General features: G+C 37.6%; 1 protein-coding gene across 3 annotated transcripts in view; it reads right to left on the bottom strand.

The window, feature by feature from the left end:
* The window catches only part of PCGF5 (polycomb group ring finger 5), a 114215-nt gene that overhangs the window by 23965 nt on the left and 67019 nt on the right, over positions 1 to 23231 (bottom strand). For 2 of the 3 annotated variants that reach the window (XM_082854403.1, XM_082854401.1), the window contains exons 3-6: positions 21876 to 21972; positions 16075 to 16130; positions 15903 to 15962; positions 13292 to 13440 (exon numbers count right to left, since the gene is read on the bottom strand). In XM_082854403.1, coding sequence (XP_082710529.1) covers positions 13292 to 13440; positions 15903 to 15962; positions 16075 to 16130; positions 21876 to 21972 — 362 coding nt within the window. The remainder of the gene's footprint in view (positions 1 to 13291; positions 13441 to 15902; positions 15963 to 16074; positions 16131 to 21875; positions 21973 to 23231) is intronic. The other variant, XM_082854402.1, reaches the window with a different exon arrangement.

The following is a 23231-nucleotide window of genomic DNA, read 5'->3' on the forward strand; positions in this document are numbered from 1 at the left end:
TCTAACGTTGAAAGAACCTGCAGAAATGACCTGGCATCATTAGTTATAACCTTCTCAAAATTATTAGTAAGTATAGAGATGTCAGAAGAGCAAAGATTTAAAAAAGTAGGCAAAAGCTTATTTCTGGAATTTATAATCCAATAAGGTTTGACATCGATCGCTAACAAAATTCCATCTTGGATTATTTAATATTTGATTTGTAAGTACGTTGGAAATAAAAATGTAACAATTATGCATTCTCTCTCTATAAAACTGTAACTACACCAAATTAACCTTGTTGTTTCCTAGCTAGGTGCACTTGGGAACTGCTGTATAGCTCTCTGAAAAGTAGTTGATGTATTTTAAGAGGGGCAATGACAATTAAGGGCGATCAGTACACGATGATAAGGCAGGTGGGGAGAACCTTAAAGAGATGACCCTAAGAGCAGTGCTTCTTCCCTAACCATTTCATTTCATGACACACACAGGAAATGGAAACATTCGTACTACACACAGCAGGGTTAAAAGGGAGACCCCTGGGGCAGTGGATGTGTAGCCCAGACCCTGCTCTGCTGCCCTGAGGGGATCAACATTCCAGCACACCTGTATATTTGAAGAAGTAATATATGGAAAAGGTTTGGTTTGTGTTTCGAAGAATGTTAACTTCCCCTTTCATGGAACAATCCCCTTGCCTTTTAACCGGTCCCTTCCGACTCAGGCCAGAAGAGGAACAGTTCCAAAAAGGCTCCTTTCTGCTTCTAAGGTGGTTACCCTAGAGGCTTTTTTTTTTACTCTTTATCCCTTTGTTTTTATTAGAGTTATAAAGACTAGATCTGAAGTCAGATAGTGGTCCATGTCACAAGTTAGATGGGCTTCCAGTTCTAGGACACACTTCAACAAATTCTAGTTCTTGTGATAATGATTATTGGATTTTTTGTTTGTTTTTAAGCCCAAACACCTTCTCTCTGTTTCTTCTCTCGTTTTCAGAATGATATGGTTAGTATCTCCACCAGCGAACCCAACTGTCGAGCTTGACTTTTTTTGACTTCTAAAAAAATTGAAATATAATTCAAACACTACAGAAGTCACCATTTAAAGCATACAATTCAGTAGTTTTTAGTATATTCGTGAGGCTGTGCAACCACTACCACTATTTTGTTCTGGGACATTTTCATCACCCCCAAAGAAACTCCACACCCACTAGCAGTCACTACTCATTCTTCCCTGTCCCCAGACCCTGACAACTGCTAATCTAACCTTCTGTGTATATGGAACTGCCTATTCTGGACATCTCACATAAATGGAATCATACAATATGTGTTTGGCTTCTTTCACTTAGCATAATGTTTTCAAGGTTCATTCATGTTGTACAGGTTGTAGCATGTATCAGTATTTAATTCCAGTTTATAGCTGACTACTATTCCAATGGGTAGATTTATCACATTTTATCCATTCATAAGTTGATGGACATCTGGGCTGTTTTCACTGTTTGGCTATTACAAATAATCTTATGCACATTCATGTACAAGATTTTGTGTGAACATGTGTTTTCAATTCTCTTGAGCATGTATTCAGGAGTGGAAATGTTGGGTCATATGGTAACTCTGTTAAACTTTTTGAGGAACTGCCAAACTTTTTCACAGCAGCTGCAGCACTTCACCTTCCCATCAGTAATGTATAAGGGTTCCAATTACTCCACATTCTACCCATTCCTTTTTTAAAAATTATAGCCATCCTAGTGGATGTGAAGTGGTACCTCATGGTGATTTTTATTTACATAGCCCTAATGACTAATGATGTGTAGGATCTTTTAATGTGCTTATTGGCTATCAGACATTTCTCCAGGGAAAATATACAATTCAAATCCCTTGCCCACTTAAAAAAAAAAAAAAGATTAGCTTTTTGTTGTTGACTTGTAAAAGCAGTTTATACATTCTGGATACAAAGGCTTATCATACATGTGATTTGCAAATACTTTCTCCCATTCTGCAGGTTGTCTTTTCACTTTCTTGACAGTGTTCTTTGATGTACAAAAGTTTTTAATTTTGATAGTCTAATTTATCTTTCTTTTTGATGCTTGTCCTGATGGTGTCACTTCTAAGAATCCACTGCAACATCCAAGGTCATGAAAACTTATCCCTATGTTTTCTTCTAAGAGTTTTATAGTTTCAGCTGTTACATTTAGGTACTTGATCCGTTGTGAATTAATTTTTGTACATAGCATGAGGTAGGGATCCGAGTTCATTTTTTACATATGGATATTCAGTTCTTTTAGCATCACTGGTTGAAAGATTATTCTTTCTCCTTGAATTAACTTTGCCCCGTGTCGAAAATAAACTCATCATAGATATATGGATTTATTTCTGAATCTCAATTCTGTTTCACTCATTTATGTCTACGCTTATGCCAGTTATCACATTGTCTTGATTACTAGAGCTTTGAAGCAGGTTTTGAAATTGTCCTTCCATGTTTTTGTTCTTTAGAGTGTTTTTGACTATTCCAGGTCCCATAAAAGGCAGTTAGAATTTTGGTTAGAATTTTCATTGAATATGAAGAGCAATTTGGGTAGGACTGCCATCTTAGCAATATTAAGTCTTCTAATTCAGAAACATGGGATGCCCTCCCATCTATTGAGGCCTTCTTAAATTCTTTTGCTGTATTGTAGTTTTCAGTACACAGATCTTACACCTTTTTTGGTTAAACATATTCCTCCTAAGTATTTTATTCTTTCTGATGCTACTGTAAAATGAAATCACTTTTTTAACTTTCATTTTTGGATTGTACATTCCCCATTTATTCCTAGTTCTTGTATCCTGTAACCTTGCTAAGCTTGTTTTCTCGCTAACATACTTTTTCTGTGGACTCCTAAGGATTTTCTATATACAAGACCATACCATGTGCAAACAGAAACAGTTTTACTTCTTTTCTAGTCTGGATGATTTTAGTTTTGTTTTCTTGTCTAATTACTCTAGCTAGAAACTCTAGCACAATATTGAATAGAAGTGGTGAAAGCAGACATCCTTGTCTTATCCCTGATCGAAGGGGAAAAGCTTTCAACATTAACTATGATGATAGCTGTGGGTTTTTTGTAGATACCTTTTTCAGGTTGAGGCAGTTCCCTTCTAGTCATAATCTGTTGAGTGTTTTTACCAAGAAAGAGTACTGGATTTTGTCAAATGCTTTCTCTTCATCTACTGAGATGATTATGTAGTTTTCACACCTTTATTCTAGTAATATGGTATATCACCATTGAACCAACCTTGGTCATGATGTACAATCCTTTTTCACATGTTGCTGGATTCAGTTGGCTAGTATTTTGTTGATTTTTGCATCTGTATTCATGAAGAAAACTGGTCATAATTTTCCGTTCTTCTAAAGTTTTTTTTGCAATTTTAATTGTGGTGAAAAACAAAGAACACAAAACTTACCGTCTTAACTGTTTTTAAGTGTATACTTGAGCAGTGTTGTGTATATGGACACTGTTGTGAAACAGATTTTCAGAATTTTTTCACTGGGACAAACTGAAAACCTTACACTAACAACTCCTTTTTCCCCCCTCCTCCCAGCCCCAGTAACCACCATAATACTGTCTGTTTTTATGTATTTGAATAGATACCTCAAGTGGAATCACATAGTATCTGTCTTTTTGTGATTGGCTTATTTCACTCAGCATAATGTCCTCAAGTTCATCCATGTTGTAGGACATGACAGGATTTCCTTCCTTTTAAAGGCTGAATGATTAAAGGCTTATCCACTGTATACACCACATTTTGTTATCTGTTGATGGATATGTGGTATGCTTCCACCTCCTTGGCTATTGTGAATAGTGCATCTATGAACATGGGTGTCCAGACTCTGCTTTCAATTCTTTTGCATATATACCCAGAAATGAGATTGCTGGATCATAAGGTAATTCTGTTTAGGTTTTGAAGGAATCGCCACATTGTTTTCCATAGGGGTTGCACAATTTACAATTTTACCAGTAGTGCACAAAGGTTCCCATGTCTCTATGTCCTTACTGACCCTTGCTATTTTTTCTGTTTTGTTTTTGATAGTAGCCATCCTAAAGGGTGATATATTATTGTGGTTTTGGTTTTCATTTCTCTGATAATCAGTGATGTTGATTGAGCATCTTTTCATATGCCTGTTGGCCATTTGTATATCACCTTTAGAGAAATGTCTATTTAACCCCTTTGCCCAATTCTTAATTGGATTATTTATTTTTGTTGTTGAGTTTCAGAGTTCTTTATATATTCTGCATACTAACCCCTAAAGTTATGCAAATGCTGGAGAGGGTGTGGAAAAAGGGAACCCTCTTGCACTGTTGGGGGGAATGTAAATTTATACAGCCACTATGGAGAACGTTATGGAGGTTCCTTAAAAAACTAAAAATAGAATTACCATATGACCCAGCAATCCCACTACTGGGCATACACCCAGAGAAAACCATGATTCAAAAAGACACATGCACCCCAATGTTCACTGCAGCACTATTTACAACAGCCAGGTCATGGAAGCAACCTAAATGCCCATCGACAGACGAACAGATAAAGAAGATGTGGTACATATATACAATGGAATATTACTCAGCCATAAAAAGGAACGAAATTGGGTCATCTGTAGAGACGTGGAGGGACCTAGAGACTGTCATACAGAGTGAAGTAACTCAGAAAGAGAAAAACAAATACTGTGTGTTAACACATATATGTGGCGTCTAGAAAAATGGTACAGATGAACCGGTCTGCAAGGCAGAAATAGAGACACAGGTGTAGAGAACAAACATATGGACACCAAGGGGGGAAAGCGGGGTGGGGGGTTGTTGTTGTTGTTGGGATGAATTGGGAGACTCGGATTGACATGTATACACTAATATGTATAAACTAGATAACTACTAAGAAACTGCTGTATAAAAAAAAAATTCAAAAAAAAAAGGAAGTCTAAAGAAAACAAAAAAACCCCTAAAGTTATGATTTGCAAATATTTTCTCCCATTTTGTAGGTTGCCTTTTCACCACTCTTTTTTTTTTTTTTTTTTGCGGTCCGCGGGCCGGTCACTGTTGTGGCCTCTCCCGTTGCGGAGCACAGGCTCCGGACGCGCAGGCTCAGTGGCCATGGCTCACGGGCCCAGCCGCTCCGCGGCATGTGGGATCCTCCCGGACTGGGGCACGAACCCGTGTCCCCTGCATCGGCAGGCGGACTCTCAACCACTGCGCCACCAAGGAAGCCCTTCACTCTCTTGATTGTGTCTTTTGATGCACAGAAGTTGTGATGTCTTTGGTTTTGGTATCAGGGTAATAACTGGCCTACAGAATGAGTTGGGAAGTATTCCTCTTCTATCTTTTGGAAGAGTTTATGAAAGACTGGTGTTAATTCTTACTTAAACATTTGGGATTTGCTTTGCGGGAACATTTTTCTTTTAAATTACTTATTTCATCTCTTTGCTTGTTACAGGTCTTCAGATTTTAATATTTCTTCTTGAGTCACTTTTGGTAGTTTGTGTTTTTCTAGGAATTTTCCATTTCATCTAGGTTATCTAATTTGTTGGCATACTATTTTTCATAGCATTCCCTTGTAATCCTTTCTATTTCTGTAAGGTTGCTAGTAACATCCCTCCTTTCATTCCTGATTTTAGTAAGTTGAGTCCTCTTTCTTTGCCTAGTAAAAGATTTGCTGATTTTCATCTTCTCAAAGAACAAATATTTGGTTTCATTAACTTTCTTTGCTGCTTTTCTATTCTCTTTCATTTTTCCCCAATCAAATCTTTTTATTAATTGCTTTCTTCTACTTCCTTTTAGTTTTTCCTTTTTCTAGTTTCTTAAGATAGAAGACTAGGTTATTAATCTGAGATCTTCCTTCTGCTTTAATGTAGGTGTTTCATAAGTATAAATTTCCCTCTAAACACTGCTTTCGCCACATCCCATTAGTTTTGGCACGTTGTGCTTTCATTTTCATTCATCTCAAAGGATTTTCTAATTTCCCTTGTGATTTCTTCTTTCACACATTGTTAATTTAGGACTCTGTTGCTTAATTTCCACACACTCGTGAATTTTGACGAATTTCCTCCTGTTACTGATTTCTAATTTCATTCCATTGTGGTTGGACAATATACTTTGTATGATTTCAATCCTTTTAAGTTTATTGAAACTTCTTCTGTAGCCTAACATAAGGTGTGTCCTGAAGAATGTTCTATATGAGCTTGAAAAGAATGTGTATCCTGCTGTTGTTGGGTACAGCAGTCTAGAGATGTCTATTAGGTCTAGCTAGTTTTGGTGCTGTTCAAATCTTCTATTTCCTTATTGACCTTTTTTTCTAGTTGTTCTATCCATTATTAAAAGTGTGGTATTGAAGTCCATTACTGAAAGTGGTATTATTGTTGAACTGTCTATTTTTCCCTTCAATTCCGTCAGTTTTTGCTTCATATATTTTGGGGCTCTGTTGTTAGGTGCATTTATATTTATAACTGCTATAGTTCTTTGATGGACTAACACTTTTATCATTATAAAATGTCCTTCTTTGTTTCTGATAATTTTTGTCTGAAAGTCTATTGCCACTCCTGCTCTTTTGGTTACTGTTTGCACGGTATTTCTTTTTCCATTCCCCTACTTTCAACCCATTTGTGTCTTTGAATCTAAGCTATGTCTCTTGCAGACAACATAAGAGTTGTATCATGTATTTTTAATGCAGTCTGCCAATACTTGCCTTTAACTGGAGAGTTTAATCCATTTCAAGATAATTACTGTTAGGGTAGGATTTATATCTGCCATTTAAAAAATTTGTTTTCTGTTGTATCTTAGGCCTTTTTGTTCCTCTGTTTCTCAATTACTGTTTTATTTTGTGTTGAAATGATATACTACAAAATGCCTCTTTAACTGCCTTGTCATTTCTTTTACTGTGTATTTTCAAGTGACTTTCTTTGTGACTTCCCTGAAGATTACAACTGACATCTAAATTTATAACAGTCTACTCTGGATAATACTATCTTAATTCCAATAGCACAGAAAAATTTGCTCCTATGTAGCTGCTCCCCCCGCCCCCGGCTGTTACTGTCTCAAATTACATCTTTATACTTAGTGTGCGCATTAACATAAATTTAGAGTTACTGCTTTATGCAGTCATCTTTTAAAGCAGATAGGAGAAAAAAAGTTTACACATAAAACATACTTTACTTTTGCCTTTTATATTTACCTGTACAGTTACCTTTACTAGTGGTCTCTATATATTAATGTGGATTTGAGTACTAAGTGTCGTTTTGTTTAAGCCTGAAGGACGCCCTTCATTATTTGCAGAGAAGGTCTGGTAGTGACACAGTCTCTTACATTTTGTTTACCTGGCAGTATTTTAAATTCTCCTTCCTTTTTGAAGGGTATAAGTTTTTGAGGGACATAGAATTCTTGGTTGACAGGTTTTTTTCTTTCAGCACTTTGCATATGTCATCCTACTGCCTTCTGGCCTTTATAGCTTCTGATGAGAAATCAGCTACTAACCTTATTGAACATCCCTTGTAACTGATGAGTCACTTCTTTATTGTTGCTTTCAAGATTTTCTGTCTTTTAACAGTTTGATCATGATGAGTCTAGCTATGAATTTCTTTGAGTTTATCATATCTGGAGTTTGTTGAACTTCTGGGATATTTAATGTTTTTCATCAAATTTGGGAAGTTTTTGGCCAAAAACTTCAAATATACTTTCTGTCCTTTTCTCATCTTCTTTGGGGACTTCCATTATGTGTATGTTGGTAAGTCTGATGCTATCCTACAGGTATCCACTCATTTTTCTTCATTACTTTTCTTTCTGTTCCTCAAACTGCGTAATCTCAATCTATCTTCAAGTTTTGGGGTTCATTTCCTATGACTCAAATCTGCCACTGAATCTCTTCAGTTAATTTTTCATTTCATTTATTGCACTTTTTAACTCCAGAACATTTAAAAAAATAATTTCTATCTTTTAATTAATATTCTCTAGGTGGTGAGATTGTTCTTGTACTTTCATGTAGATGTTTAGGTATCCTTTCTTTTAGTTCTTTGCACATTAAAACATTTTTTTTATTGGATTATAGTTAATTTACAGTGTTGTTAGTTTCAGCTGTACGGCAAAGTGAATCAGTTATACATATACCTATATCCATTCTTTGAGCTGTACAGTAGGTTCTTATTAGCTATCTATTTTATATATATTAGTGTGTATTTGTTAATCCTAATTTCCTAGTTTATCTGCTCCCCCTCCCTTCACCTTTGGTAACCGTAAGTTTGTTTTTCACATCTGTGACTCTATTGCTGTTTTGTAAATAAGTTCATTTGTACCATTTTTTTTAGATTCCACGTATAAGTGACATCATATATTTGTCTCTCTGGCTTACTTCACTTAGCATGATAATCTCTCAGTCCATCCATGTTGCTGCAAATGGCATTATTTTGTGCTTTTTTATGGCTGAGTAATATTCCATTGTATATACGTACCACATCTTCTTTATCCATTCCTCTGCTGATGGACATTTAATTTGCTTTGATGTCTTGGCTATTGTAAATAGGGCTGTGATGAACAAGAGGGTGCATGTATCTTTTCAAATTACAGTACTCTCCAGATATATGTACCAATTTACATCCCCACCAACAGTGCAAGAGAGTTCCCTTTTCTCCACACCCTCTCTAGCATTTATTGTTTGTAGATTTTTTGATGATGGTCATTCTGACTGGTGTGAGGTGATACCTCATTGTAGTTTTGATTTGCATTTCTCTAATAATTAGTGATGTTGAGCATCTTTTCAGGTGCTTTTTGGCCACCTGTATGTCTTTTTTGGAGAAATGTCTATTTAGATCTTCCACCCATTTTTTGATTGGGTCATTTTTTTTTTTTTTTTGGATATTGAGCTGCATGAGCCGTTTGTGTATCTTGGAGATTAATCCGTTGTCAGTTGCTTCAGTTGCAAATATTTTCTCCCATTCTGTGGGTTGTCTTTTCATTTTGTTTATGGTTTCCTTTGCTGTGCAAAAGCTTTTAACTTTAATTAGGTCCCATTTGTTTATTTTTATTTTCATTACTCTAGGAGGTGAATCAAAAAAGATACTGCTGTGATTTATGTCAGAGTGTTCTACCTATGTTTTCCTCTAAGAGTTTTATAGTATTTGGCCTTAACATTTAGGTCTTTAATCCATTTTGAGTTTATTTTTATGTATGGTGTTAGGGAGTGTTCTAATTTCATTTTTTAACATGTAACTTTCCAGTTTTCCCAGCACCACTTATTGAAGAGACTGTCTTTTCTCCATCGTATACCTTGCCTCCTTTGTCACAGATTAGTTGACCCTAGGTATGTGGGTTTATCTCTGGACTTCTATCCTGTTCCATTGATCTATATTTCTGTTTTTGTGCCAGTACCATACTGTTTTGATTACTGTAGTCTTTGCACATATTTTAAATGGATGATTTTAAAATGTATATTTAGTCAAGTTCAGTGTCTGGGCATCTTCAGGGACATTTTCTATTGACCGCTTCTTTTCCTATATATGGGCTATACTTTCTTTTTCTATCTGTCTCATAATATTTTGTTGAAAACTGAACATTTAAAATAATGTGGTAACACTGGAAATCAAACTCCTGCCTGCTCCTCAGGGATTGCTGTTGTGGCTTTTTCTTGTTTCTCATTGTTTAACAACTTTCCTAAACTAATTCTGTGAAGCCTGTATTCTTTACAGTATATGGCCACTGAAGTTTCTACCTAGTGGTCAGCTAACAACTGCACAGAGATTTCCTTATACACCTGGACCCAGTTAAGTCTCCTGGTCTTTGCTGAGGGACTCTATATGAGTTTTGGGGCACACCTCCAACACTCAACCAGGTTGTTGACAACTCTGCCTAAGTCTTCACTTCCTGCTTGTGCAGAGCCTCAAGGTCAGCCAAAGGTGACAGTTTAGGGCCTACTAATTGACTCTGAAAGTTTTTGCCAGTTTTTTCACTGCTTTTATGGAGGAGCAAATTTTTGGCAGTCCTTACTCTACTATTTTCATTACCTTCTTGCTCTTGACTTTTGAACTGAAGTAGGTATACTGTATAAACCATACATGCAACTACTACACCACCACACTTGAGAATCTCATCCTACTACAGAGGAATGAGATGGTTGAGAAGGCTGTAAAGGAATGCAGGCATAATTTTTCTGTCTTTAAGCGGTATGTAATCCAGTTTCAAGGAAAAAACACACACCAAAAAAGATAAAAGACAGTATCAGTGCCTGGTACCTTTAGGAACACAATAAATGCTGATTTAATAAATAAATGCAAGTCTTAGAATTTCAGAAGGGATTCACTAAGGTGGAAAAAAAGTCACAAAAAATAGAGGTCTCTTGGGTCTTGACAGAAGTCTAGGACAGTGGTGAGAACAGGGAAGAACATGCCAAAAAGGAAGGATTATTCAAAGTTTTAGAGGGTTTTAAATATTCTTAATACAAGCCTTTATATATTCTGGATGCAAATCCTTTGTCAAATATGGGTGCCAACTTTTATGTTGGTATTCACAAATAAATGACAATAATCCTGTGTCTTGAGAGACAGATTCATTGATGGGAATAATGGAAGATAAACTCAAGATAGGGGTTAGTGAAAGAGCTTGAATGCTAACACAAGGAGTTAATACTTGATTCTAGAATGTGGCAAACTATGGCCATAGCCCTCAAGCCAAATCTGGCTATCTATTTTCGTTAGTAAAGTTTAATTGGAACACAGCCAAGCCAGTTTGTTCACTACCGTCTATGGCTGCTTTACTGCTAAAATAAGCAAGCTGAGTAGTTGCAACGAAGCCCATATGGCCCACAGCGCCCAAAGTGCCTACTACTTGACCCTGACAGTGGCCATGAGCGCTTGCACACACTCAGGCTGAAGCCTCAGCCCTGCATAATAAAAGAAATTAAGGATACAGGAAACAGTTCAGACTACTTTCAAAAATTTAGATATAAGGTGAGCAGCAGTGGACTGAGGGGAATTTTGCAGGACTTATGACTGGTTGAAGGGGAAGGGTAGAAGGTAAAAAACGTCCAAGATTTTTAATTTCTATGTGGCTGAAAGATAGTAGTGAACCAGATGTAAAATAGACAGCTAGTGGGAAGCAGCTGCATAGCACAGGGAGATCAGCTTGGTGCTTTGTGACCACCTAGACGGGTGGGATAGGGAGGGGATATGGGGATATACGTATACGCATAGTTGATTCACTTTGTTATACAGCAGAAACTAACACACCATTGTAAAGCAATTATACTCCAAGAAAGGTGTTAAATAAAAATAAATAAATAAAACTTAAAAAAAAGATGGTAGTGATAACTGAAACAGCATATTTGGAGTAAACTTAGGTGGAAGTACAGTATGACGAATTTGTCTTTAAACGTGTTAAGTTTTATGTATTAGTGAAACTCCCAACTAGGATACTGAAAGTAGTTAGAGATATAATACTTCCACTTGGGAGAGATGGCAGGTTTGGAAAGGGGGATTTGAAAGTTCTTTGAATAGCTGAAAACACAAAAAATAGAAGTAACCTCCTAGGATGACGGTAGAGAGAGAATAATTGAGTGGAGGACTAGGTATTAGCTATACTCACATATATAAAGCAGAAGACAGGAAGAAGTAGAGTCAGTGGAGACAGTATAGGAGTGGCCAGAGAGAAAAGGTGAGAATTGGGGAGCACAGTATATGTCATGTAGGCTGTAAAAGTGGTTTTAAGAATGAAGGTACAAGGATGGAGAAAAGTCTATAAAGGAAAGAGTGAAAAGCTAAAAAGTCAACTGGGATGGCAAAGCGTCCAAGATGCCAAAAAGAATATCAAGGCAGGGGGTAGTTAATTTTTCAGATGAATTTCTAAAATGCAATGTTTTATAACTTTCATACTAGAAAGCCTGCAGAGAAGTAGACTTCACATTTATTTATGAAGAGATATTCCACCTTTCTATTGACTTAATTTTCACTACAAGATAATAACTCATGTACTAGAGAGCTAAAGAATGATCATAATCTCTATTAAGAAAAACATCCCCAAAAGAGGATTACAGAAATGACTGGGAATAAGAGAGAAATGTAAAGTTATTAAAAATTGATGAAAAGACTGACAAAAAGGAAAGGGTGCTGTACCAGAGCATAAAAGCCAACAGGGAAGCCTGGAAGGATAAATAGGTACAGTGGCCACTTCTCTAAATACTGCTGTACTCTAATACATGCCTTGTCCAACCAACCTTTCTTAACTAAATGAAATACCTTATTATATTATAACTGTTCGTATGTGTAAGACCCAACCAAAAGTCCCTGAGTGAAAAAACTTATTATTTACATCTTCACTGACTAATATCCACATAGTGGATAAATATTCATTGAATCACTATGCTAATACAGATTTCTTTTTGCAAGATGCTGGGAAAACTTAATCAGAGTTGAAAAATTTTGTTTTTAACTTCCTGACAGGAAAATTTCATTAAATGTATTAGTAAAAAATGCATTAAATGAATTTTTAAAATACATTTAAAAAATTAAATGTATTAGTAAAAAAACTTGGGCTTCTCTGGTGGCGCAGTGGTTGAGAGTCCATCTGCTGATGCAGGGGACACGGGTTCGTGCCCCGGTCTGGGAAGATCCCACATGCCGCTGAGTGGCTAGGCCCATGAGCCACGGCCGCTGAGCCTGCACGTCTGGAGCCTGTGCTCTGCGACGGGAGAGGCCACAACAGTGAGAGGCCCGTGTACCGCAAAAAAAAAAAAAAATTCAACTCACTGGCCTACAGATCACACAGAGGAAGGAAAGGAAAAGTTCACGGGTACTTTATGACATCCATCAAAACCAATTATGTTGTTCATAAAATGTATTAGCCATGACATGGATAGCTTTTTTGAATTGCAAATAAAAACAGAGAAACAAAAGAGAAAATCAGAAGAGGATGAATAAAAGGTTGAGGATGTTTCCCAACATGAAACGATCTGAGTCTGAGCTGGTGACTACACTTAAAAAGAGAAAAACAGTGTATATGAACTCCCAACAAAGGTATAAAAGGAGGTTGAAAGAGGAGAAATAGAGGCGTGATTCTCCTCATTGGCCACTAGGTGGTGGCAGTGACCCAGGACGGTTCAGTTGTGAGGTTTAGAAATCAGGAGCCCGAAGTAAGCAACTGCTTGGCTATTTGCAGGTAAGAGACTGTCGGAGAATGACATTCTATTTGTTTAATAAAAAATTTGAAATAATAAAAAATTTGAAAGCAAACATTCTGAAACAGTAGGAAAATTCATTAACACGTTATTAAAGGTTTATTATAAAATGATTATGAAAAAAACAACTGTACTTGTCCACTCACCTTTACTACATTGTCCCCTGATTGTCCATTATTTCGTAAACAATCTAGACATATAGCAATTTGTGGGTCACTTCTGTGATAGTCTTTATCATCTTGATTTTCATCACCTTCTTCATCTACTTTAGGTTTGTCAACTTTTGAAGTATCATCTGTATAATTTAAATAAAGCTAAGTTAACTCAGTTGATTTTATAGTTAAGCAACAATATACTAACCATGAAAACAAAAATAAACTTTAAAAAACATTTCTTAACAGTTTTTGATGAAGAATATATAACTGAAACTTTTAGTACCTTTAAATGTCCCAACCACTCAACAATGGAAATATTTTTAAAAAACCCATCAGTGACTTATGAACATAGCTTACGACTTCTAGGCTCACTGGGACATTCAAATGAAAGACTCAGGACTAGCTATATTTGGTCACAAAAATGACTGCCATTAGTGATGAGACCGCTTAGAAATTGATAAGATATAAAAATACTTCCAAATTCTATATATATTCAAAACTTAAAACCAAGTACTCTTTTCAAACTAAAATATTCTCTAAGTTCTCAAAATTTCAAATTACTAGATATTCATAAAATTAGCTAGTGAAATAAATAGAATGAATTAGCTTTTTTAACATATATGTAACTATGTAGCATTAAAACACCATCAAAGAAATCTGAGTAGCATACTATAAACAAATGTATTTAACCTATGAACTACCAGAAGGCTACATATAATGCAACTATTTTTGTTGATTCATTCATTTACTGAGTGCCTTGAACTCTGTTAAGACTAAGCCTGAGAAAACAATATTGAAACTGTAGTGTTATCATCCTCACCCTCATCGTGTCAGAGTATTTAGGAGGAGGTACAGGCAAGTAAAGAAAACAGACGGAGATGTCGATAAGGACTTTGATATAAGAGGTAAGATAGACCAGGTGGGCACATATAACAGAGTTAATAAACCCAAACTCTGGGGTGAAGCAGAGATTCAGGGGAGATTTCCAGATAAAATGTCTGTAAGCTGAAACTTGAAAGAATTAGTCAGCCAAGCATTACAGTATAGAAAATCCCAGGGAAAAAAAAGACCACTTAGCTCCTCATTAATGACTGTAGTAAAAGCATTACAGATGTTATCATACAGGGCAGGTGGGCTCTCTCTTCTGCCTTTTTGTATGGAACCCACATAGACAGGAGCTGCCTTCTATGAACCAAGATCCAGCTCCAAGAAAAGGTCCAAATTCTTCACCCAAACTAAAGACCAAATATGATAAAATACTTTAAAAAGGCAGAAATATGGGAAAAGGGAGATAAACGCAAAGTAGGCTACAGTCCTTCGCTAGTCAATCTGTAAGACACACAGTCATGGACTAACCCGACCCCATAGCTTCTGATGACAAGCCCTGGTTCCTGTCCTCTTGAAAAAGCAGGCAAAAACTGGAACATTCAGTCAATTTTACCTATATTTTTAGTATAGCACTACTGTCTAAATTGCAATTTACACTTGGGTAAAACAAGCCTTTAGTTAAGTCGTTTTTTGCCAGGCTTGGCTTCTTTGCCCATTTCAGTGTTTTGATTATAGATTAAAAATAATCCCTTGCTACCTTATTCCAATCATTCAACACTATTCTCAAACCTCCCCTGCTATAGGAAGCCAGCCCTGCACAGTTAAGTTGAACTAAAAAAACTCTGATCCCCATTTTACATATGAAGTGAGAAAGCCATTTTAATGATATGTAATTGACAATCCTGTGAATCGCATGGAAAAACCAGGGATGGAAGACTGAGCTCACAAGTGAGCCTATAAAAACAGACATATATCCTTGAAAGATTTCCATGGTATTTTTAGGCCATCTAAACAAACCTCATATTTAACGTCAATAGGAAAGGATACTACTTATAATTTCAGATACGTTGTACTTTTGTTTTCTTTTGTGTGAATTATATACATGCTAAAAACATTACTCTGCCCAGTAATGTTTGCCACTTTCCTTAATTATTAAAAATTGCTGATTTCTGAGGCTCCTGGGACCCAAAAGGGAAATTTGGTCACTTAGCATAGGTGATGGGGAAAATTCCCATAAGTGTCTAGAAATATTTTTCAAATTTTAGGATATATAAATTTGTGTCATCTGAGCTCTACCTATGAAAAGTTCGTTCCAGATTATCAGAGCACAGCAAGATCCTCTGATCTGGCTCTCAGCTACATCCCAGTTCCCTCTCCTATTAAACACACAAAATAAAATACAACAGCAAACGCCTCACTGTTTAGTTGCAGGCTATGGCTACTTCTGACTTCAGTCTCCTTTAGCTCTCCAGCTAATATTGCTATAATCAACGGTCACTTTTCTGTTTTATCTCCTTTTTCTCTTCCCAATTTCCTCTATTTCCAATTACCTTCAACTGGACTGACTCCAGATTTACATGCATTTATTTAAAATCTCATGATTCTATATAAAAAGTTCATAATCAGAGAAAGGTTCAGAATGTAAAGGGGTACATGAATTGTACCCCTTGTACAGGAGAGACTTGAGCTTGAAGAGACAGATTAGTTTACCACAGCTACAAAAAGCTGACCAATTTGAGAGATTCCATCAGATATAGAAGTAAAAAAAAATCACCTTGTCCATTTTCTTGAGGCTTGTTTTTCTTCCAAAATTCAGACTCACGCTCAAGTTCTTCTAATTTAAAAGAAAAATTATAAAAGTAATAGAAACACAATCATGAAGTCTTTAACAGAAATGGTGATTTCACAAAACACAAAACTCTGCAAGAACCCAAAGAGCAACTTACGTTCTCGTAGTCCAGGGACCAACTTAAATATAATTTCCTCTAATGTGTTATCCAACCTTCCAAAGAGGAAAAAAGAGAATATACAAACAATGAAGACATCAAAATCCAATAGGTAAACCATTTAAGATCTGCATCTCACATATACTACAAAATATAGAACATACACAGTTTTGGCACAAGTACCACACCCAACTGCTCTGCGAGTGGAGCACATCTATTTCTAGCCTGTCCCAGTGGAACACAGATTACAAAATTGGTCCCGTCCCCAGCTCTCTCTACAATCTTGCCCCTCTGAACAGGACTTTGATAAACGGATGGAGTCTATTTCTCTACTCTGAGAATATGGGCCAGCCCTGAAATGTGCTCGGGCCAAAAGGATGTGGCACAAGTGACACTGCTTAGCTCTGAGCGCAAGCCTTATGAGGCATATCACGTGCTTTGGTGTGCTTTCTTGGAATCCTGCCACCATTAGAACGAGTCTGGAGGACACTATGTCCAAGGAGCCAAGCTGCCCTACTGAGGCCATCTCACACTAGGTCATGGACAGTCCAACCCAACAGGACAGAACCCAGGCCAGGATCGGCAGGGCAGCAACTGACCAGCCTCTGACTGCAGTCACCTGAGCGAGCCCAGCCAAGACCAGCAGACCCACCTGGATCTGTGAGCCACACAGAACTGTGAGGAATAATAACTGCATCAATAATAACTGATGCAGCCAGCTATTGCTTTCAAAATCTCTACCACAACTCTGGCTCTTTCCTATGAAAGAAATAATCTCCAGTCTTCTCTTCTGAGAAATTTAGACCATTTTTCCTAGATAAAAAACGTAAATATTTCCCTTGACATTTTTCTCGTCTCCTTTTCCTGCTGTATCTGAGCACAACTGTTCCTTTCCACGGCTCTCATTTCTTCATCTTGTCCTGCTACTCCTGAGACACCCTTTCCGCTCATCTCCTTCATCCTGCTCGGCGGCATGACCCTCCTCCAACTGAAAACACGGCTACGCTTCTCACAGCTAAAAAGCCCCCAAACCTTGGCTTAACCTATTGTCTTTTCAAGCTGTTAGCAGATACACAACCTCTTCTTCCAACTGGAAAAACTAAGAAATCACAGTTGACATTATTTCTGTCACATACTTTTGCTTCTTTTACTCGACTGAACTCCTCAAATCATCCATAACTTCCATAATGAATAGATTTAAAATTTTTTTGAGAGCTAAAATTTAAAAAATCTTACTTTTAAAGTCATTTTTCTCCTCATTGCTCTGCAGCAGTTTATCAGTGCTGCCTGACGCTGCCTCCTTGAAAATTTCCTTTCCTGGTTTTTCTATCAACTCCCTTTGTCCCCAAGATATTTTTCTTTTTCCAACTACCTCTACATCTGAGAATTCGCCTTTGCTCTGCTCTCTGCACCCTCTGACCTTTTCTACAGGCTGCCTTCCTTGAAGATCTCATCCACTTTTGTGACTTCAAAACTAACATATAGGCAGATAACATATATATACACAAACACACATTGCATCTCTCTGCTGAGCTCAAGTTCCATACTTCCAACAGATGTTGAATATCCCAAGCACCTCCTTTTGTTCATGTATGTCAAGACTCTCTTATCTATTCTCCTTCAACAAAATACTGAATACCTGTCTTACTTTTTAAAAATTAAATTTAGAAATGATACCATATCATTCCCAAATAGGCTCAAAATGCAAGCATTATTTTAACCTACCTGTCTCTCCTGCTTCACATATTTACTCACCAAGCCCCAGACAGCTGCTTCTCAATGTTTCTCCCACCCAGTCTTTCCACATTCCCATCCTTCCGTTCCCTCAATTACCACCCTATTTAGAGGACAGCATAGAGATGTTTCCCTTTACCTTGACATGCTCATAGTGAATTTTCCTTAAGCACTAATTTGATCATTATTTGCCTGCTCGAGAACTAATTTCTTCCTACCACCTGGCTTCACGTGTTTATATAACTTGAGTTCAACCTGCAAACTGTAAGTGGTACTGCTCTCTTGTTGCTCTTCTCTAGCCAACTGACTTACTCAATTATCCTCAAGAATGCCTCGCCTTTTCCAATCTGTTTTCCTCCCTCATGCTCTTCATCCTGGCTCAAATACTTTTTTCCAGTTCCTACTCTCCAACCAAACCGATGTTACCTGATTCTTCCGGACTTACCTACTAACTCCTTCACAGAGTTTTCCCAGACTATTTAATAGTAGCAGTGTTTAAGAGAAGTATTATTTCTCTTCTTCTTAATATTTGTTTTATCAATGTAATACACACGTATAATTTACAAATCAAACTTCCCTGTAACCTTATATGAAAACACAACATTTTTATGCCCCGCTCTCTCTGTTCCGATTCCTACAACCCCAGGGGCAACTGCTTTCAAATCCAAGCTGTTTTGTCTAGTATTTACTTTCATATTTCTATGTATATGATAGACGGATGACAGATTAAAAAACAAAGCCATTCTTTCTCTGCTGTCTAGGTCTTTCTGACCTCCTTCTGTGGGAGATAAAGGTTTAGCTCTCTGATATCATCCTGCCATGCCCCTTTCCTCCCAACATACGTTTTCCCAACTCTCATCTTCCTAATAGTCTTACTGTCATTTTAAAAATAATGAGTGTTTACATGGTTAGGATTATCTAAATATTCACAGTGTACTCTGATTTAAGATATCCCCTCCTTCAATTTTTTTCTTTCCCTGGCGTTAGTAATTGCTTTCTTTTCTTCATCTGCTACATACCCATTCCCAAATTCTCTGAAAGAATTTTCTTCTTACCATGCACAAACAGTTCAGGAGTCAACTAGTTCCATTCCTGTCCCCGTGGGACATCACCCCTCACCAACGTCATGTTCTCGCTGCCCTCGCCGTCCATTCAGGACTACCCCACAGCAGTCATCAGATCCACAGCTTGCATGCACTTTGGACTCCCCTGTCCCTCCCTCACTTGCTCAAAATCATGCCACCAGTCCAATCCAGCGCTCCATCACCTTCTACCCATGGGCTGGAAAGCCCAACCACACCCCTTCAAATTCGTAACGACAACCCAGGTGCGCCTTTCAGGTTGCCAGGACTCACACTACACTTCCCAGTCCATTTATTCTCTTACTTTCCTGGACAACACACTTTCTTCTCTCGCCAACCCCTACACCCGCCTTTTCCACCCTTACTCTTGGCTGATAAACATCTTCTCCTCAGTGAGACACAAACTTGCAGACTCTGACCACCACATCTACCTGTGGCATCTGCACCCATGTCTACTCTGCCCTCCTACCTGCTGCTATACATGACCTGTAGGAAGCCAGTCTCTTCTATTAGATTTCACTCCCTCTCAACCACCCAAGAACACTGCTTCAGCAATGCCCTCTCTCCCCAACTCTATTATTACCTTTTTGCTCTTCCTTGGATTAGTCCCTTCACACATGCCATTATTCCTCCCATATCACAACAAAACAGAAAACCTTCTTGACTGTACTTCTCTGAACGGCTACCACCCCATTTCTTTGCTCCCACTCCCATTTGTGGCAAAACTTGAGAAAGTTGTCTATACTCACTGTTTTTAACTCTTCTTCCTCCCTTTCTCTCCTGTAACAATCCAGTTAAGTTTTTGCCTCACAGCTCTACTGAAAGTGCTCTTGTCAAGGCTGATGACCTCCAAGTTGCTAAATCCAACTGTCAACTCTGTCTTCCCCTTACAACATCAGACACAGTCCATCACTCCCTCTTCTTTGCTTGGCTTCCAAGCCACACACTTGGATCCTCCCTCTCCTGTACTGACTGTGCCTTTTCAGTTTCCTTTGCTGGTTCTTCCTCCTCTCCCTGACCTCTCAATGTTGGAATGCTCCAGGGATCAATCCTTGGTCCTCTACTCTTCTCTCTGCACTCACACCCGTGCATGATCTCATCCAGTCCCACAGTTTTAAATACTGTCTACATGCTGAAGACTGCCAGATATTTAACCCCAGCCAGACCTCTCCCCTTGAATCACAGACTTGTATATTCACCTGCCAACTTCTCTCTTCTCTGAAATGATTAACAGACTCAACTTGTCCAAATCCAAACTCCCCATCTACCTGTCCCCCGAAACCTGCTCTAGCCTTAGTCTTCCTTATCTCAGTTAATGACAAGCCCATTCTCTAATTGCTCAGGTCAGAGATCAGGTCCACCATCTCTGAGCTCCTGGCCCACTACCCAGGCTCCCACGCTGCTCCTCAGACAAGCTGCAGGTGCCCTCCTAACTCCTGACTCAGGCCGTGTGCACTGGCTGCTGCCCTGACCTGGAGCAGGCACGCTTTCCTCAGATTTATGCATGGCTAATTCCCTCAGAGACAGCAATTCTGTGCTCAGATCTCACCTTCTCAATGAGGCCTATCCTCACCATTTTATTTAAAGCTGGCATCTGTCCCTCCCTTCATACCTCTGATGCCCCTCACTTGCAGCACCTTCTCAGAGTTGCTGATTCAGAGGGTCTGAGGCGGGGCCCAAGAACTGCCATTTCTAATAAGATACTAATGGTTTGGGGACCACACTTTGAAAACCAATGGGCCAGACGTTTACTTATAGACAAATTATTCCAACTATAGGTACTAACATAGAAAAGAAGTCTAAAATGTAAGACTTACAAATCCAGACTTATAGAATGATGGCAAACATCACACAGAGATGAAGTTTAATAAGGGCTCTCTAGAGAATATCTAATTCTGTTTTTCAATGGGTACTTTCCTGAGATTGCACAGTTGATCTATGGTACAGCTATGGTAGGAACAGTGGGAAGAAAATGGGCTTAGTGGTGAGGATACCTGGCTTGTAGCTGGGAAGTAACATTTGAGTTTGCTGGGACCTTAGGCAATGTTGTGTCGCTTCTATAAATCTCAATTTCTAATCTTGAAAAAGGACTTGGATTAGGATCTTATGTAGCACTTCTATCTTTAAAAATTATGATTATACTTCTTTATATTATTACTATTTATTTGGTATAATGATTATACCAGTAAGTAAATGGTAAAAAGGCAGTCATTTTTAAAATTCTTTTAAGTTTTACATAAATGTTTGTACACTCTTTTTGAATATATGATACAGTTTTAAAAATTAATAGTATCAAGATTAGTATCCCTGACCATCAGGTCTGCCCTCTTTCCACTACCGTGTAGCTCAGCAAATATAGAGTATTTTGTAGAATATTAAAATACTGAAAATAGGGGACTTCCTTGGTGGCGCAGTGGTTAAGAATCCTCCTGCCAATGCAGGGGACACAGGTTCGAGCCCTGGTCCGGGAAGATCCCACATGCCGTGGAGCAACTAAGCCCATGTGCCACAACTACCAAGCCTGCGCTCTAGAGCTGTGAGCCACAACTGCTGAAGCCCATGTGCCTAGAGCCCGTGCTCCACAACAAGAGAAGCCACCGCAATGAGAAGCCCGCACACCACAAGGAAGAGTGGCCCCCGCTCGCTGCAACTAGAGAAAGCCTGCATGCAGCAATGAAGACCCAACACAGCGAAAATAAATAAATAAATCTAAAATACTGAAAATAACTGCAACTAAAGTAACTTAGAGCCTGAGATAGTTATAATTTTTAACTTGGAAATGTGTTTCTTAAATATTTAATATGCACAGCCTTGTTTTTCATGTCCTCTTAATAAAATACTTTAAATTGAAATAAAATGCTTTAAAATGAAAATCATAAAACCTACATTAACTGAGTCAAAGCGCTAACAAATATGATGCATAATAAAAATTAAGAGTTTATATAATGTATTTAAGTTAGCTGAACTAAAAATACATTTACGTACCTCAACATTTCTAACGGGTTTGTCTCATGAACCTGGTTGCCACACCTTGGACAATCATTGCTGTCTTCAAAGTGCTGGACAATACAAGTCTTACAGACTGAGAAGAAAAAAGATGTTAGGTTAAAATGCATCATTTGAACTTAATGTAATTAGAAATAGTCCTTAAAAATTATCTACTACATGTAAAATACCATTCTTTAATCAATAAAACCTTAAAATTATAACACTATAGAAAAGAACCAACTGAAATAAAGCCTACTGCCACAATAGAAAAAGTATAGACTATTTTGCTTATTGTTTTTTAAATATATTCACAAACCAAACAATTTATTCATAGCACTATAAAAAAAGCTGATGCGTTTACATAAAATGATAGGGTTTTCATTTAAAGAAGTAGAACAAGGAAAGGTAGAAGCTGGTAAGTCAGGCCCATCCTTTCTTCTCCAAATAAAAATCAAATCTGAAGCACAAAATCTGTGTAAATTAAAGATTCACTTTCCATGCAATGTTGGAAAAAACCTGAAAATCTAGTATGTTATCTTTAGAGATTTTAGAAATTTACCCCCAAACTGGAAATATGAAAAAAATATTCTGTTAAAATTATCTCAAAATTAAATAGGGCTAGAAAGTACTCATAAACGTAAGCTTTGAACATACAGAATCTCAAATTCAAATATTTATGTGTGTGAAATTATTAATTACGAAACCATGGATTTTCTATGTAGCTCTATTTAGAAGACTGATGGTATCTGCAGATGTGGAACTCGCGGATATGGATGGCCGACTGTAAGGGACTTGAGCCTCAGAAGATTTTGGTATCCACGGGGATCTTGGATAAATTAGCAAAATTGATGGATGGCAAAATAAAAATATACATATTATAAAAAAAAAGCTGGTAAGTCTGCATTTATTTCTTTTACTAAAAGTTTATTTGAATGCAACATAAATAGTTCTTAATAATACTTGAGAGTTTTCAGTATGTCTGGATTACTTTTTACTGGCAGGGTGCTCCTGGGACTAGCCAAGAGTTACAACGGAACTTCTCGCCTGCGCAGAGTATGATGAGTTTGTGCTCACAGATACCATAATTCCAAGGGGCACGAAGTATGGGTAGTGACATCAAGCTGGCACAAAAGCACAAGAGGTAAACCGAAAGAATGACTGAGAAACTGAAAGGGATAATTAAGATTTCAAATAAAGATTATAAACAAAGACAACAAAAATATGATTTGTGGCTTTTTGGCCACAAGCCTATACAGCCTGCCACTCCTCCAAATAATACTCCAAATAATACTTATCTTTCTGGTTATGAATCTCTCCCACCTTTTCCCTAAGCTTCTTACCTATCAATTGTCT

The sequence above is a fragment of the Leucopleurus acutus genome (genome assembly GCF_964270905.1).
Source record: "Leucopleurus acutus genome assembly, chromosome: 14".
Taxonomy (NCBI): Eukaryota; Metazoa; Chordata; class Mammalia; order Artiodactyla; family Delphinidae; genus Leucopleurus; species Leucopleurus acutus.